Here is an 18,511-nt window from a genome sequence, read left to right as displayed (position 1 = left end):
TGTTTCTCCTTGTCTGACTCTTGAATGCCACTACACTTCAAGGGTATATTTTATCAGCTTGGATATTTCTTCCTGGGTTTCTTCCTCAAAGAAGCTGTGTCCAGACAGGCTTAATCCAGTTAGCAATATGAAAAAAAAAACAAAAAAACACCTTTTGCTCATTCAAAAACACAAGTATGCACACATGTGCATACACATAAGCATGCGCGCACACACACACACACACACACACACACACATACTCATATAATGATTGTGCCAGTCATTATTTTAAAGTAAGGCTATTTTAAAATGCTTGCCATTATATTTAACAGATACACGTCAAACTTCATTCATATTTAACACAGTACTGAGTCTAAGCTTCCTCACTTTTGAAAAAAAATGCTATGCATTTTAAGGTCTGTGATTACTTCTTGTTCTGAAACTGATCAAAGGATATTGTGATAACACTAAAACAAATAATATTTTGCACTACACTGGACAAAATGTATTTGTAATACAAATACTGACATTTTAACATTCACAGGGTTAAGAAAATGATAGTGTTAATCTCCTGTGTAATTAAGTATTTGAAGGAATGATAAATGAAGTAGTTTATGACAAACCAAAGGTGCCAGATGTAAGATGAAGTTTGAATCATATAGGAAGTTAACGACTGCTTTACATTTTTAAATTACTGGGAAGACAGCCAGATGGAACATCATGTCATGTATTATTCTTGGGCAGAAACAAAACTATAATAATCCTTCAACATTTATTACTTTCAGCATACTCTAGAGTCAAATAAATGGAAATAGCATCTTCAAATGGAATATGTATGCTAAATAGTGAACTGTTACTCTGTCCTAGCCTCACTGAAATTGGCACTTGGAAAATGAAGACAGGAGATGCCAAAAATAAAAAAGACAAAGAGAAAGAAAGATATATAGAGAAAAAAAAGAATGAAAATAACTAACATTTTCTTTTTTATTTGGAAAATGAAATCATTTATTAGTAACAAAACTGATAGACTGCAACTACGAAGTAGATACAGTTACCCAGTAACAAAAATGGATTTCCTCCTGAGCTACATAGGTAGTGAAGAAAAGGATAACTTCATGATACAGCAGTTCATAACAGAATGCATTGCTGGTTCAAATCACAATACTAAATCCCGCGTTACACATTCATCTCAGAGTAAAGTGAATACTCTAATGGTATAGATGAAATAAATGGTTAATGGTTATGGTCTGAACACATAGAGAACACTTTAGGTTGGCTATTAAAACATGTAATGTGGTTTCAAGCTGTCTTACCCCAAAATATGAATTAAGCCCGTCACTCCAAAGAATAGCAAAATCAGCATTTTCAAACTCGCCTCTGTCTGACATCCCAAACAGCAAACCGTATTTTGTCTCTTTAACAAGTAATTGGAAGTGTAGCATTTCTTCTGCATAACTAACATTCCATGATAATATTAAAGTACTGTATGGATCCAGTACAACTTTGTAAGGGAAATGGTTTTCTTTGGAGTCTGAGCCTTGAAAGGAGGCTACAAGAATTACTAGAAAAACGGCAATCATCATGAAGTAGATAGAAACTATTTCTCGTAGTTTCAGTTTTTTAAAGCAAAGCCTGCTGTCTGCACCTTGCATGCTGTAAATCCATGCTGTTTCACTTAAGACATGACATTTATATACTGGTCTTACTGGGCAGGTTGGGTCAGCAGCAATCTAATTGCATTTAGCTGGTGAAATTTAATTGTTGTTTAGCCCCCTGGTCAAACACTTTTCATTCTATGTTTCTCCTTAATTGCTTCTAATTGTACACAGACATTATCACTGGAAACTGCAAGAGGCTAAATAGATTTTATTGCCATTTAAATCTGGTTGAGTTACACATTTGGAAAACAATGTAAGAGTTCTTATCTTCAACTAATTTTTAACTCATGCAGATACATTTAGCATGCACACACACACACACACACACACACACACACACACACACACACACACACACACACACACACACACACACACACACACACACACACTCACTCATACACACACACACACACACACACACACACACACACACACACACACACACACACACACACACACACACACTCACACACACACACACACACACATACACACACACACACACACACACACACACACACACACACACACACACACACACACACACACACACTGTATGTATACATATCTATATGTATGCAGTTACATATACAATTTTTCACTGCCAGTATTTTTAATTTCTTCCTTCTGCTACATTTTCTTTATTTTTCATTCCAATGAATCTATAGAAGCTTTGATTACTGCTGACAGATATGATGTTTGGTAGCACAGTATTACTATCATGACATCACGATAAGGCAGACAGGTAATGTTATAGAACACATGAATGAACTGTTTATAGTCCCCTGTTGATGCAGTTTGCTCAGATGCTATTTTTTTGTGAAAAGATATTAGCATCAGAAGATTACTTAAGGGAGAAGATCAATCAAGAATTTCATAAAGACTGTTTTCTTAGTATGTACTGCCTTTCTAGTTTAATTTTCAGTTATAGCACCCTTGACTGGTTTAAATCATAGCTCCAGTACAATATGCAGATATCATAAGCTAGTGTAAGTAGCCAATCATCATACTGTACTGACAGTTTCTCATACTTTTGTGTAGCAGTATTCAAGCCCGAAGACTGTTGAGGAACACTGATAAGGTGATGTTATATATGTTATTCCTCATCCAAGTATCAAGTTTGGCCATAAAGGAGGGAATAGTAGATAATTATCTAATACTGATAGGTAGTTTATTCGTTACTTTTCCGTTAACAGGGCAACAGCTTTTCTGGCCTCGTTACAATGTTTCCGCCATCATGCAACTGATCAAGCTAGTTGTATTAGCTTGACGTGTGATGCCGAATATGGATTGCAAAACAGACCAGCCACATTCGTGGTTGCATAAGTCTTCACTGCAGCTTCTTCTCATTTGTCTCATTAGGAACAGACTTTTTTTCAGATGTGCTACTCCGTTAACAGGACAACAGCTTTTTTGACCTCATTTTACTGTTTTCCTCATCATGCAACTGATGAAGCTAGTCGTATTGTATGTTTCTTTATGACATTGTTTTGAATAATAGTAAATGTGAGTAGTCTGTCGCTAATGAGACAATTGAGAAAAGGCTGCATGAATACTTATACAACCATAAAAGTGCCTGGTTTGGTTTAAAATTGAAACACATGAAGCAAAACAAAACGGAATTCGTTATTTTAAGGACTTTTCCTTGAAGTCATTGGGCAATGCCTGCTTGTTTGGTTATACATTGCTACAGAGGGGAAATCGAAGCACACTCCGATCATAGAAACAGAGTTAAACACAACTCACCACTTTTAAAAGTACCAATTGAATTCCCTGATGGTGGACTCATCTTCTTACAACCCAGTTCTTCACACATATTAAACACAAAAAAGAGGCACAATGAATTTCAGCAGTTTGATTCATAATTTATTTCAGAAGAGGGAAATTTTACTCATTTTGATGTTTTTGAAACTGCATATTTATGCAAATATCAAGAACAAATGACAGGTTTCCTTATGACAAAACCGTTAACGAGGCCAAAGAAGCTGTTGCCCCATTAACGGAAAAGTACTATTTATTCCATATCCTGGAAACCACAGACTTGATGTTCGGCTTTCCTTCATTCCTCAACTAATGGGTTCAAAGCCAGGTGACTCTCAGAGCCAAAGCATCCCTGTCAGGACTGAGAGGTTGAAGTCAACTCTGAGGTTTTTGGAGCCTTCTCTTCCTCTCAGAGCCTCAGCACTGGACTGCTCGGCTCTGACCTTTGCCTCAGGCAGGTTGTTTTTAGGAATGAAGAGAGGCGATGGGCCCGAAACTTACTTGGTTCCATTGTCTTCCTTCTGTCTGGAGTGATCTACCTTTGAGGTTGTGAAGAGAGTGTTCTATGCTCCTGCAGGGCAGATGGGTCCTACTCCCCTTGGATTCACCCTCTACTTCGCAGATGACTTTGCACCGTGAGCCTCAGCATTCTACCCCACAGGGACAACCAACTCAAAGCTTCCAGACTACCCAGAAGGGGTATCCTAATCTCTTGTGATACTTCACCAGACCACCCCACTGAGGAAGTCCATAGGAAGAGAATGTGCAAAAGGAGGCACTTGGACTCTCCTCAAGAGTCAGTCACTGAGGATACTGATTTCAATGAAGGAGGAAGTCCCCAAAATCACCACCCAATGATGTCTCATTTGGAGACATTCTTGAGATCCTTAAGCAGAAGGATTGCTGGTCTTCCCAATACCCTTTTACAGAGGAATACGTATTTCCTGGAGGCCTTTGGAGCTGGCCTGTCTACCTCTGGTTTACTCCACCTGCCAATGAGCTCATTGATTTGGTCTCTAGGTGGGCATGAAAGAAACCTGATTAATTTGAGCCTATCCCCAAGCGACCAGCCCAGATTCTGGATCTACCAGAAGGAAGAGAATTTTGGGGTATAGAGGTGCCAGTAGATGCCATGGTCATGGCAGCAGCTACAAAAATGGAACTTGCTGAACAGAGTTCCACTGTCCATTCACATAACAGAGAATCTAGGGTGATTGACAGATTTGGGAAGCGTGTTTATGCTTCAGCGACTTTTGCACTCAGATCGCTGAACTATCTGACACATTTTATGAGACTTCAAAGAGATTTGATTAAAGAGCTATTGAAATCTCTTTCTGGAACTGAAACTGCTGAGGCTCAATCTTAAGTAGTCTCTTAATTGGCTATCCTGCAAGCTATATCTAATTCATCCATGAGGCTTATCTTGCATGCTGCAGAAGGCACCTCAAGGGCCATGGCTGCAGTTATTTCCATCAGGAGGGAAGCCTGGATGCACCCGTGTGATTTTGTGGATCCCTTTTAGTCGTCATTTGTTAATGCTCCTTTTCACGGCACTTCTTTATTTGGCCCCACACTGAAGGTTACACTCTCCAGGTATGTGTTTCAACCCCTCAAAGGACATTTTCCAGAAATCAATGGGGAGGTTGAAAAATATGGTGTAGAAAGTCCCAGGGCCCTTTGCAGGACACATACATGGAAACAGTTTCTCTAGAGGCAGAGGGGTGGGGAGCTTTAATGGATAAAAGGATAGTGATGCCCCCATGGCAGAGGAAGCTTGCAAAACCAGGAGTCTAGAGATTCTTTTTCCAACAGACCCTTTCAGCACTCCTGAAAGGAGGCCTGATTGCCCATCTCTGGAAGCCTGACTAGATATAACAAAAGACAATTGGGTGCAGAAAATCATTTCCAGAGGTTATATTATTCCTGTTTCTCTAACTCCTCCATTATTAAGAAAGTTTTCCGATGTTCCATCCAAGAGGAAAGCAGCAGCACTAGAAATCCAACAGCTGCTAAGAAAAAGAGTCATCCAAGAGGTCTCACCAAACCAAATAGAATTCAGAACTTACTCAAGATTCTTTTTAATGCCAAAGAAAACAGGGGACTGGAGACCAGTTTTGGATCTTAGAGTATTGAACAAGTCATTTTGACACACAGAGTTCCAGATGGTCATTATTCAGTCCATTCTGCCCTTTCTGGGCAGGGGCAGTCGGATGTGCTTGCTAGATCTTCAGGATGCATACCATCATATAAAAATGGACATACAATCCAGAAGATACTTACCCTTCTGACTGAGAGCCAGTGACTACTAGTTCAGAGCACTGCCCTTTGGCCTCACCACAGCCCCCCAGTGTGTTCACCAAATGTATGGCAGTAACAGCAGCTCACTTGAGACTGCAAGGATTCTGGGTGTTTCCATATTTAGACAACTGGCTCATAATAGAAGTATGAGGTCAGATGTTAGACTTGTTCACATCTTGGAATAACCATAAATTACAACAAGTCTCACTTAAAACTGACCCAGACATTAGAATTCATAGGAGCAATGTTCAACACAGTATCTGTGGTAGCTTCTCTTCCACTCTCAAGACTGCAAACAATAAGGATGCAGGTCATTTGCAGTACCAGAATTTCAGCCCAATTGATTCTGAAGCCCTGGAATCAATGTCAGCGGCAATAATTTTAGTTCCTTTAGTGAGATTCCACATGAGAATTCTACAGTGGCTGCTAGCAGTACAGTGGTCAATGCTGTCTCAAACCATGTCAGAGAATATAAGAATAACTCAGGTATGCAAAAGATACATTGTCTGGTGGATGCAATCACAACAGGCATTACAAGTCTATCCATTTGTCCTCCCTCAGCCCAAGGCCATAGTGACCATGGATGCTACCCAGATTTGATGGGGGAAGGCATTTTCTGAAGAAAACAGTCCAAGGCACTTGGTCCCATGAAGATGCCAACTTGCATATCAGTGTTCTGGAGGTGACAGGGGTGCTTTTGGCATTGCAGGCATTCCAAAACTCTCTCCTTTTTGGAACTAGAGCAGTCCAGACAGATAACATGTCCGTAGTTCGATACATTAACAAACAAGGGGGAACCAGATCTTACCCCAGTGTCAAGAAGCCCTCAGAGTGTGGCAATGGAAGATAACTTCTAACTACTTTCTAATAGTAGCGCATATCTGGGGAAATCCAAAGTGATAGCAAACAAACAAACTGAGCAGATCCGTCTTACTATCTCACTGTCTAGCAACAACAATGTGATGGAAATGATTTTCAGTCAGTGGAGCTAGTCTTGCTGCAATCTTTTTTGCTTCTCCACTAAACAAGACGCAGATCAGCTTTTTTGCCCTTATCCACCCACTGGGAGAATCAGTGAGGGATGCTCTTCTCCACGATTGGCCCTCCGGTCTTCTATATGCTTACCCCCCCACTCCTAAATTGCTGCAGAAAGCAACCTAGTTGAAGAGCAAAATCATCCTGTTTCCACCTTACTGGCCTCGACAGACTTGGTTTCCCTTTCTTTGGCCTCACGTACAGTATCCACCTGGATTCTGGATCCAACTCCAAACCTTCTATTCCACCCAGAAGGTGTGGTTCACCCAGACATCTCAAACCTCAAACTAACAGTGCGGTTTCTCCAATTCCTTTAATAGCCAAACACTCAATGCTCTCTTCCTCTCTCCATCCCATACTTTCATCTTCACATAAACCTTCTATTAGAAAACTCTACAGGAGTAAATAGAAAAGGTTCATTTGTTGGGCAGAGCAAAATCAAATTGATTACTTCTCAGCTCCAGTTCAATCTGTTCTGCAATTTTTGGTGAGTCTATTTAATGGAGATGCTAGTTCATGAACTATAAAAATTAATCTTGAAGCAATTTCTGACTTTCATGTTGGATTTCAGAATTCTTCATTGGCTTCCTCTAAGATGTGCAAAGCCTTTTTGAGAGGCACTCGCCTAGTAAAACCTCCTTATAAAGTCTCCACTCCACCATGGGAATTAAATTTAGTATTGCAAGCCTTAATTCATTCTCCATTTGAACCGGCAGCTAAATGGGATCTTAAATTCCTGACCTGTAAACCTATCTTTCTAGTTGCAATTACATCCGCTAGAAGAATTTCAGAACTTCAAGCTTTATCTTCTAAGGCTCCATGTTTGATTTTTCATAAGGATGGAGTCACTTTACATACCAGTGCTTCCTTTCTACTGAAGCTGGTGTCAGAATCCATCGTCAATGAATCCATTAACTTGTTGGTATTCTTTCCAAAATTTGAAAACAAAGGGGAATATATGCTGCACCTACTGGATGTCCATAGACAATTATGCTTCTATCTACACAGAACAAAAGAAATTAGAAAGACAGATCAGCTATTTATCTCCTTTGCACATACTAAATTGTGCGAATTAGTTAAAAAGGTAACTCTAGCTAGATGGTTGACAGATTTAATTTCATTTATCTATAACAACTCGAATCTCCCTTTACCAAAACCTTTAAAGGCTCAGTCAATCAGATCTATGGCAACTTCTTCTGTGTTCCAGTCTAGAGCTTCTATAGACAATATATGTGGGTGTGCGACTTGGTCAAATCCTCATACTTTTATCACTCATTACAAAGTAGATCTGGTCTCAATGGGAACAGCAGGCTTTGGCTCAACCATACTCAAGAAAGTCATTCCTTAGAGTGCACCCAGGATTTTAGGTAGCTGAGGACTCTATCCCATTAGTTGGGAAATGAATAAAAATTGACAACAGCAGATAAAGAAGTTATCTACTCACCTAACGTTCCATCTCTGTTGTCCATTTTCATTCTTTCTCTACTCCCTACCTACCAACCATCAGCCTTTTTAGTGACTGACGTCTGGAGGTATGAGAAGCTTCAAGGACATGAACGTCCTTTGTCTTGAGCTCCAGATATGGCATATTATAATATTCTTTCTGTCAAGCAGCAAACACGATCTGAGGGATGTTAGGGGTTGGTGCATTATGAGTAGGGAAGGAGCTTGAGAGATGGCCGAGTCAGATCCAAAGATGGGATCCAAACCCATTAGTTGAGGAAGAATGAAAATTTACAACACAGATGGAACGTTATGTTGAGTACATAACTTCTTTTTTCTTAAGTATTTGCTTTGCTTGTTCTTATGACAATATAGTAAACTGACGTTTATGTTATTATGTCTGTGTAATCTTGAGTTAGTGGATAAGGATATGTTGAAAACAGGCTGTAGCAACTCATCATTATACATTTTATACGTAACTATTGCTTTACCCTTCATATAACAGTAGTGGATTGAAAATAATTTAAATTCCTTAGATATTGCTATAGCTTAGATTTCTCACAGATGCCATTTTTTGTATATTCATCCTGTACTAATTCAAAGTTCCCTAGAGTACATGGGGATACTATAGTTACATTCCAAAACTGGATGTGTAAAGTAATAAATTCTTTTGATCTCATAGACATATTAATTTTAAGAGAGGAATAACTTCAGAGTAGTTAGAATTCCCAGGTCTTTATATCCATATGTTTGAAGCATGGTTTCCCCATCAAATAATATACACCATGCTTGATACTAGGTAGACCGAAATATATTAACTGAAATGCTAACATGTTATCATCTGTTAATAAATTATTATTGATCATAAATTGTTCCCTAGCTAGTGTTTCCTATTCCGTGACAACCCATACAAAGGTATTATCTCTGTACTCTGGGGGTGTGTGTGTGTGTGTGTGTGTGTGTGTGTGTGTGTGTGTGTGTGTGTGTGTGTAATGTGAGATTGACTTTTTACCTCTTACAGTGGTACTCAGTCTCTGTCCTCCTAGTGACTAATAATTAATCTGTAGACATCTTTACCTTCAAATCTTGCAGATTTTTTATTACTCTTTTGAAGAATTTCGGATGTCAGGGTGACAGCTGATGCATAGAACAGACTGCCAAACTACTTTATAGCAAGCACTAGTTTAGATATTTTTAAGAACAGCCTGGGCACTTATGGGAACAACTGATTTCATATATTGGCAGGCCAGAAGGACATTAATGCTCGTGCATGAAATATTTGTATGTAGGTATTTGTACGAGTATGTATGTATGTAGTAAACAGTAGTCTGCTTACAGACAAACACACACTTGTGTGAATAATGGTTACCTATTTCTTTAAATCATTACCAACAATGCTTCTTTATAAGCAGGTGTTATCCAGTTTTTGTGAATTCTTTTCTACAGATCACTATACTTCTAACTTTTCCATGCAAGACAGTTGAAACACTTAATGCGGTAGCAGCTTGGTATGCAGGTAATTTGTAATGATTTCACGTCACACCACTGTTGAGGTGAATTTTCTGACATCTATTTCTCAAGTATATAACAAAGTGGATTATGTGTGCATGGAGACCCAAGCACAATACTTTGTAGCATATTGAGCTTTCTCTGCTATCAGTTACAAAAAAAAATTGTAGGGGCGCAACGTGTTTTATCACTTTGAAAGTAGTATAACACTTTGTACAGTCATACAAACAGCAAAGTGCCACTCTGATGAAATTATAGCTTTAAAAGCTGTTAGACACTTTTCTCTGATGTGCTTTTTATTTAAAAAATATTGCACAGCAGACTGTCTTCATGGGTTCATAGGAACTTAAGGGTCTATATTAGAACACCGAACATTCAAAATGTCGAGTGTTCTAATATCAAACCCTAGCAATCGAAAATACAAAACATCGAACATTTGGAACAGCACATTTTTTTCCTAGGGAAACAATTTGCTGTTCCAAAACACATACACACAACACAAGCACACCAAACAAACAGCAATCCACACACATACACCTAAACTCGTACACCTAACCCTACACTAAACTATACATACACCATTAACTATCAACTTACCTTAACCCAAACGCTAACCCTAAGGTCCATCACTATCACACAGTCACCTCACCCGTGCCCTAACCCTAACTCACCTACCCCGCCTTAACCCTCAGATCCACACAATCGCACACTTACCTGACCCCGTGCCCTAACCCTAACTCACCTAACCCGCCCTAACCCACATGTCCACACAATCGCAGACTTACCTGAACCCGACCCATAACTTTTCACCAGAGCACTGAAAATACCAAAGCAACAGATACGGACAACTGAATTCTTTCCCTAGGAAAGAATTTGGTTTTCTGTTTCTTCGATATTTTCAGCGTTCACTGAAAACAGGTCAATATTAGAACACTCAACATTTCAAATGTTCGGTGTTCTAATATAGACCCGAACTTAATAGGTTATTGATCAGTGAAAATCATAAGAAGGCTAACCTTCCTTTATCGATGGGAATTATTATCCCTTATATTTTGTAATATAGATATTCAAAGATGGGACAAACAAATATATGTTGGTGTAACTACATATTTCCCCTATCCATGGGGGAAGTGGTTCTAAACCAGAGCTGAATTTGTGGTTACCCATCCCAGTCATCTAAATTACATTTAAACAGAGTAAGACATTTGCTCTGCTTTATGTGAAATGGAACACAGTTATATGAACTGGTATAGACAAGGACTTTTTAAAGGTGTCTTAGCTTCCTCTGCTACTCTGTGGTGGCCAGCACTGGATGCTGTTATGATCTAGTAGTAGAATTCATATAACTTTTAAAATAATCTAAGAACAAATCATCTAGATGGAAAACATGGACATCACTGGGAAAATAATAGCTTTAATAGTGATTAAAGCTATTTTTGTTTTTTTTCCCAATTGTGTCCTTTTTTCCATCTAGGTGATTTGTTCTTAGTTTATTATTTTTTTTTCATCTTTGTTGAGGCACATAGTGGTTCATGGCAGTTTTAATTTTTAAAATAGTCCCTTAGAATCTGTGGAGTGTACTGCTGAACTAAAGGAATTGCTCTAAAGTTCATCATTTCTATCCAAGTATTACGTTTTGGCATGTGGATAGACACTATAGATATGCAACAGAATAAAATCATTTTCTTTTTGTAGGTTCTTTCTGAATAGTTACTACACAATGCTCAGAGACTGATGTAGGTTAGGTGTAATATAGACAGCTCAACTTTAACATAAATTACTTTTCATATACAGTTTATAATCAGAGCGCTGAGTGCAATGTGCTGCAGAATATTGAGTACAATGGAATAATTATTAAGTCTGCCATGATTCAGCATCCTTTAAAACATGTCAACGACCACAATGAAATAGAGTGAAGGAAACCTGATGAAAAAACTTTCACTGACAACTGAGTCTTCTGTTTTCACCAGTGCAGTACACCCTTGAAGTAGATATATTTAAATTTGCGGGGGGGGTTCCCCCATATAGTTGATGCAGGAGTACTAGCCCTGACATATAAAACGTACCTTCGAGGTTCACCAAAATTTGTTTTGTCATGCTTTTTATGTCAGCTGGCATTTGTTGTATCCATTTTCAACCTATCAACATGATTCCAAGGAATGAATTTATGTAGGTTTGATGACATCTGGGAGGATCCACAACTGACCTCAGTGGAAGAGGCTACACCCCCTTATTATAAAAGGGAGGGTCAGTGAGAGAGAGATTGGCCTGTCTGCTGGTGGAGGAAGTACAGTGGAGGGAAACAGATAGCGGCCTATAGAGCCTAACAACAAGTACTGGAAATGCTGGCCTCTCCAATAGAGAAATAAGAAGATAATAGATACACACAGTATATGGCATGCAGGAAGTAAAACCAAGCGACGTTTGCCACATTTATGACCAGAAAAAAGTATGATGAACTGTAAGACATTTTCCAATCTTTTGTGGGACTTTTTGAGTTAACATGGTTTACTATGGCAATTAAACTTACATTTAATTTTTAGATATTGATAAATTCACTGTAATAAAGCACACTTGATTATAAAGAAGAGTCCCGGGGGGGGGTTATTATTCCATTACTAGTTATTTGTTGGACAAAGTTTGACGTGAATATACCAGACCATACCATACCTCTCAATCTCTTAGAGTAGAACCACTGCTCCTTGTAATAGATCAGAGCCAAATGAGATGGTTTCAGGGTTTTTCAGCTTTGCCGCCTGGATAATGTCCATTGGAGTTGTGCTGGACTCTGCCCACTGGAAGAAAACGCCAAAGTATACCTGGAATATATTGGAGAGCTTGTATATTTCAGCTGGCCAAAAAAACTTGGAAATCCCCCAGAATGATCTGGAATTTATAGAAATGGAAGATTGATCTATCAAAATTAGACTGTTACCACTCTCCTGGAAAGATAAAATGAAAGTTTGAGAAATTGATACTGCCTACCACAAGGCATTGCAGGAGGTTTGAGAAACTGCTAGCAGTTACCATAAAACACTACAGATCCACTGATAGATGTAAAATGTAGGGCATACATCCAATGCAAACTATGTATGGCAGATTTATTCTCGGTTGACGTGCTCACTGTCACATGTATTAAGCTCACATCTCACTCTGAAATTCTGTTGAAGCACAGCTATGGAGCAATTGCATTGTATGAAATTGACTGAATCGTATATGTTTAGTCAAAATTCATGTCAGTATAAAAGAAACAAAAGTCGCCACATTGGGATATCACACCAGTGCTGAAGTTCATTTGCATGAAGTTACTCAGTAAATTTGAACTTGTTAAGTCAATAACACTTGGTGAAGTCTTGGAAAGTTGAAAGAAATGAAGTATTCTTAAGCAATTTCAGTAGCAATGCACATAGTCAAGATTTAAACATTACTAGTGTCATTTACTTTCCTGGGTCTGCTCCTTTGCATTTAGCACATTGGGCAACAAGCGCCCTTCAGCACTCATTATTTCTGTAGCAGGTACAGGGTTTACTGGGTCAGGATGCTAGCCCAAGGCCCAGCCCTCCTCACAGGGTTCACCACATACTTGCACACATTCAAACCTAGGGCCAATTTAGAGTGCCCAATTCACCTACTACATTTCTTTGGAATATGAGAGGAAACTGGAGCACTCAGAGAAAACCAACATGAATCCAGAGAGGACATGCAGACGCCACACAGAAGGCACCCCAGCCAAGAATCGAACCCGAGAACCTCTTGCATTGCGGCGATAGTGCTAACTGCTACACCACTGCACCATCCTACCATTTACTTTAGCATTATTTAATTTGGTTACTTTACTACAGAGAAACTTAATGTTGTTTACAACAATAAAATGGAGTAAGTAAATTAGTCTGGCTAAAAACGCTGATCCTTGTCTACCAAAAATATTTATTTAGCATACCTGATGAATATTTGGTAGACAAGGATATTTATTTATAATGACTGATGAATAAGAAAAAAACATCCTGTTCAATAAGAAGGCTTAAACATTTTCAGATTTGTTTGACAACGCAGCAAGGAAAAAGAAGACTATTGAAAATGAAATTAATTTGGCTTTCTATATGAAGCACTTTTTTCAAAAATGAGATAGCACTTGTTTAAAAAGAAAGTAATGATTGTAGGAATAAAGGATGGGTTTTAAAATATCAGTCTTAAATTACATGAAATAATTTTCTTACAATACTGTTTTTGACAGGCTCCCTATTGAAATGTCGGAACTCTAAATGCCGAAGTACAGACAGACCAAAAAAAAAAATGACTGAAAACACAAGAGAAGAGTGAATTTCTAAAACTGTTCTTCTCCTTAAAACTTTTTTGGCATCCCCTCACACCCCCACATGGGGTCAAACCCCCACACTCCTCAAACTTATATAAACCAACTCCAAGATTGTCATCCCTCTGAGAAAAGTGAATATTCCAAGAAATGGCATCTTGGATTTAATATATGTGAATCTGATTTTTCTTCCATTTAGTCTCCATATTTCAGTACTCAGTCTAGTGGTTCCTGACACTTCAGATAGTTACTTTTTTTTACATTGCATAGTACATGAATTAAAGCCAAGACAAGGTATGGGATACATTTTATGCAATTGCACTGGGAAAGACAGACAGAATTGAAAGCAAGGGGTCAAAACAGTCAACTGAACACATATTAACTTTGATATAAAGAAGGTTTTTTTTTCTCAGACAGTGTGGCTAGCAGGGGGGAGCAGTTACAAGACTGGATAATGGAAATTAAGACAGCTGAGGTCTTGATGGTTTGGCTGGAAAAGGAGGCAAGGGTTTGTTATATCAGCTCAGATGCATATTCAGTCACACTAGACAGGCAATCTTTTACCATTTCGTTTTTATAATATAATTAAACCATAAAAGGCAATGCTGTAATTACAATGCAAAATTATCGTTATTAATGATCGAAAAGTGTTTTCTCTTATTCATGAGCTGAGGGTATAATTTTTTTCCCTTTTATTCATGTTATTGGTGAGCTGAGTGCATAACACAAATGTGTTAAATTGAGTTTCCTTGTTTGTTTGATGACCAGGTAATTAGATTAGATTGAGGGTCCTTTTCAGCCACACTAAAAGCCAAAAGGCACATAGATTTTATGATAAAGTACTTTATAGAGTATATGATAGCCATGCAGTTGTAATAGATATTGAAGACATTGTGATCTAGACATTGAATGCATTATGATCTACAGATAATCTTAAAATCACCCTTGAGATGCATCTGCTTCTACTTACATAAATATATCATTAAGTATCATCGTACAGCTAATTACTTAGGAATGAAATCCAGTCTAGGACATAGGTACCCTACATGTTTAGCTGAACATACAAAACTCTCCCAGGCTACTGCTACACTCCCTTCTAACCATGATACGCTAATTGTTTGTTTGGTTTCATGAGTTTAGATTGGTGGCCTAATTTGCCATTTCATTTGGTAACATTTTGCAGTATTTGAGAATTTTGTGTTGCTTTAGCTGAGCACCTGCTTTTGCCGTTAAGTTCTTGTCACCCTGCATTGTGATGAAACTTACTTTCTATGTTGATTTACCCCTAGGCTTTGGCCCTTTTTTACCATCATGCCCCTTTTCCTGTAATACGTATGGCTGTGGCAACCAAGTAACTCATTTCAGTAGTCACAGCAAATGTATATATTGATTAGATTCACAGCTCTTCTCTTAGTCTTGCAATATTTATATTAAATTTAATAAGGTCACTTTAATGAAGAAAGCAGTTCTTGCCCTTTTGTTAGAACATTTGTGGTGACTTCAGATAGGTAGAAGTGGTCCCCATCATCTCCTCAGCTTATCTGTTCTCCTGGTTCTCTCTTCCAATGATGCCTTCCTTATGCAGGTCTGATCAGTCTCTGATGAAACATTTTTTGTCAAGTTGGTCAAGTCTGTTAAATAGTCAGATATCAAGGTTTAAATTTTAAAGTGGTTAGGAGCAAAGCCATGCCTTTGCAGACACAGGTACTCAAGCTGCGGAGATGGATGACTTCTCACCACTACTTCTCATTCTTTGGTGGGGCCAGTGAGGTCTTCATCAAGACCTGCATCTCCTGTGCTGCTCATACATTCTCTGAGTTTAGGAGCATTCTGATTTCCCCCTCTAGAAATGAGGTTTCCTCTTCATCCTGCTCTTAATTATGTCAAGTTTGCTAAGACTGTTGAGAAGCTTTATCACAGGTAGACAGTTTCTCTCACTCCATTCTAAATATCCTTTGAGAGGCTTGCCAGTGGATTGGATACAAGCACTCATTTCTCTACATGTCAGGTGCTAAAACACCATCATGTGTGCCCACTCGCATTTTCGACATAGGCCCCTCCACCACTAGAATGTCTAATGTTAATGTTATCAACATGAAGCCATCTTCCTTTGTTAGCTCATAGTGGCTCAGATCTACTTTTCATACTGCACTGCTATCCCTTCCTGCATCAGTGGTGGTCTTATGTGAAAATGCAGCTCTAAGTACAGTGCTCCTTGGCATCCCCCACTGTCTTCCACTAACCCCCCCCCCCCCCCGTTTTGCTCCTGGTTTCTGCAAACCATCAGTATTCTTTGCTTTTTCAGATTTTTGCCTTCCTCTTCAGCTTATTCATACATCCTTTAAAAACACCTTAAATGGCCAAACGGTGCTTTAACAACTGTAAAGGAAATAATTAAATTAATTTGGGGGTCGCAGGTTTCTAAGCCTCCAAATGTCATGCGGTTCTCAATGCTATAAGATGCATTTTATAGCTTTGCCTTTAATAACCTTCTCATATAATAACAACCTCAGTATAATCATGACAAAATAAAGAAATGTTGTCTTATTTGTGTCTTTCAAGCAAGAAAACAAAGTTACTCACAAGACTTAATGTTGAAAGATAACAAAAAGGTTGTTTCCAGTAAAGTGAAGAGACAAATTCTTGTGAGAACATAAACCATAAAACTGGGAATACTGCCTGCCTGCCTCTCTAAACCCTTCAAAAAAAGAAGGGTAGTTACCATCTGTCCATCCCCCTGGTGTTAGATTGGGATGAAACTGAAGGAACAAAAAGTCATGGTGATAGATTTCAAGTTGCTGCTGTCCTACATATACATCACATGCCTCCTCACTCCTACCACAAAAGACCATCACTTTCTGTGTACCTTCTGTGTCACACTAAAATAAAAATGAAAACAACAACCAAAACTCTATAACACATTTGAGGGTTACCAACACATACATGTACACAATATGCCTCCTTACCCCTCTACTCATAAAAGATAGCCCCCTGTATTACACATCTGATGTTTGATTTTGTGGAAACTTGAAAAATGATGAAGACAATAATAACTTGTTGTTCCTAGATGGTACATTGCTCCTAGACAAAATATTGTCACCTTCTCTACACACTTCTTAGGTTTGATTGTGAAATAAAACACACACTGTCCCCAGGCCCTATACAACCTACAAAGACCTTGTGTGCAGACATCTGAAATGTAAGTGTGAGGTAAATTAAAGAAGGAATGACCACACTGTCTGAGGCCCCTACACAACCTGTACAAATTTTTATACACACATCTGGTCAGGACTGCTTTTACACTGCTTGTTGTGCAAGGCAGAGGGCCCTATTAGGCTTGGGTCAAAGTCCACTTATACAGCCGGATGTTTTTGGTGCTGCCAGATCCCTGGAAACTGTGAGGGTCTAGATGTTTTCTAATGCATGCTATGCCTTATTTTTGAAAGTGGATGACTTGTTTAGTGAATATTTTGTTGGTGACCAAAAGGAGTAGGTGTATGCTTATCAATATTCTTTGTGTCCTCAGATAATTTGCTCACACACACACACACACACACACACACACATATACACACTGTACTGCCCCTGAAAAGATCAGGTTTATCAGAAGATAGAATATATTTACCTACAGGCCATTTTGAGGAAAGCCAGTTCACCTACTGCATGCCTTTGGGGTTCTAGAAAAGCCAGATCACCTGGATAACCCCATGCAGAGACAGGGAGAGCAAGCAGAATCAACATACAATGGGCCGTAACCAATAACTCAACCAGAGAACCAAGTGCTGTGAGATGGCTAAGTGTTGTGCCACTGCATCAAAAAGCAGTTGCTTTTGTCTACATCCTGTTCAGACCACCACACATTTATTGTGTACAATGCTGATATTGGACCAGCAGACATTTATTGTGCACAATGCTGATGTTTGACTGTGATGGAAAGTGAATGAAATTATGGCTTACTTGTTATACTTAAATGCAGTGCAGCAAGCCCCCCTCCCCCCCAACAAATGTACATGTGCACCATAGTAGTGATAGATATACACTGATTTTAGCAAACATGTTTCTCCATAATTTTTTACTTTCTCCAAATCACTGAGAACTGAAGTCATTAAATAATGATATACATTTGTTTTGGACTTCATATGCTTCAGAAAATGCTAATACAAAGCCTGCTATTCTATCAGTCTTCTAAATTTGTAAGAGCAATATTCAAAAGATGTCTCCAAGTCTGGCCTTTGTCCATCATTATTTTTGGCTTTGTCCTGAATTCTTGTGCTAAGAGGTTTATAAATGTCACCATTTTACAGTCAGTCTCATTCCACTGAAAAAGTAAAAGTACTCAAAACTAATATTATTACAACTCTCTTCTGAAAATAATTTAAATGTCTTTTTTAAATCACTTTGCCAGAAGGATTACTGAGAGTGATATTAAGCATGAGTTTTCTGCACTGAAATATTTATTGTTATTTTAACTGTTAAAGTTCACTGAATAAATCATGCAGAATGCAGGGAC

At 38.5% G+C, this 18,511-nt stretch overlaps 1 protein-coding gene across 1 annotated transcript in view; it reads right to left on the bottom strand.

Moving 5' to 3' along the window:
* Nucleotides 1-1,634, bottom strand: part of DBH (dopamine beta-hydroxylase) — a 746,988-nt gene extending 745,354 nt beyond the window's left edge. Inside the window, exon 1 of the mRNA XM_044058860.1 lies at nucleotides 1,296-1,634. Coding sequence (XP_043914795.1) covers nucleotides 1,296-1,634 — 339 coding nt within the window. The remainder of the gene's footprint in view (nucleotides 1-1,295) is intronic.
* Nucleotides 1,635-18,511: the final 16,877 nt, after the last annotated feature.

This window comes from Protopterus annectens, chromosome 16.part0, assembly GCF_019279795.1.
Source record: "Protopterus annectens isolate FY-2018-M chromosome 16.part0, PAN1.0, whole genome shotgun sequence".
Taxonomy (NCBI): domain Eukaryota; kingdom Metazoa; phylum Chordata; order Ceratodontiformes; family Protopteridae; genus Protopterus; species Protopterus annectens.
Note: the sequence above shows the minus strand (reverse complement) of the source record. Positions and strands in the feature narration are given on the sequence as shown.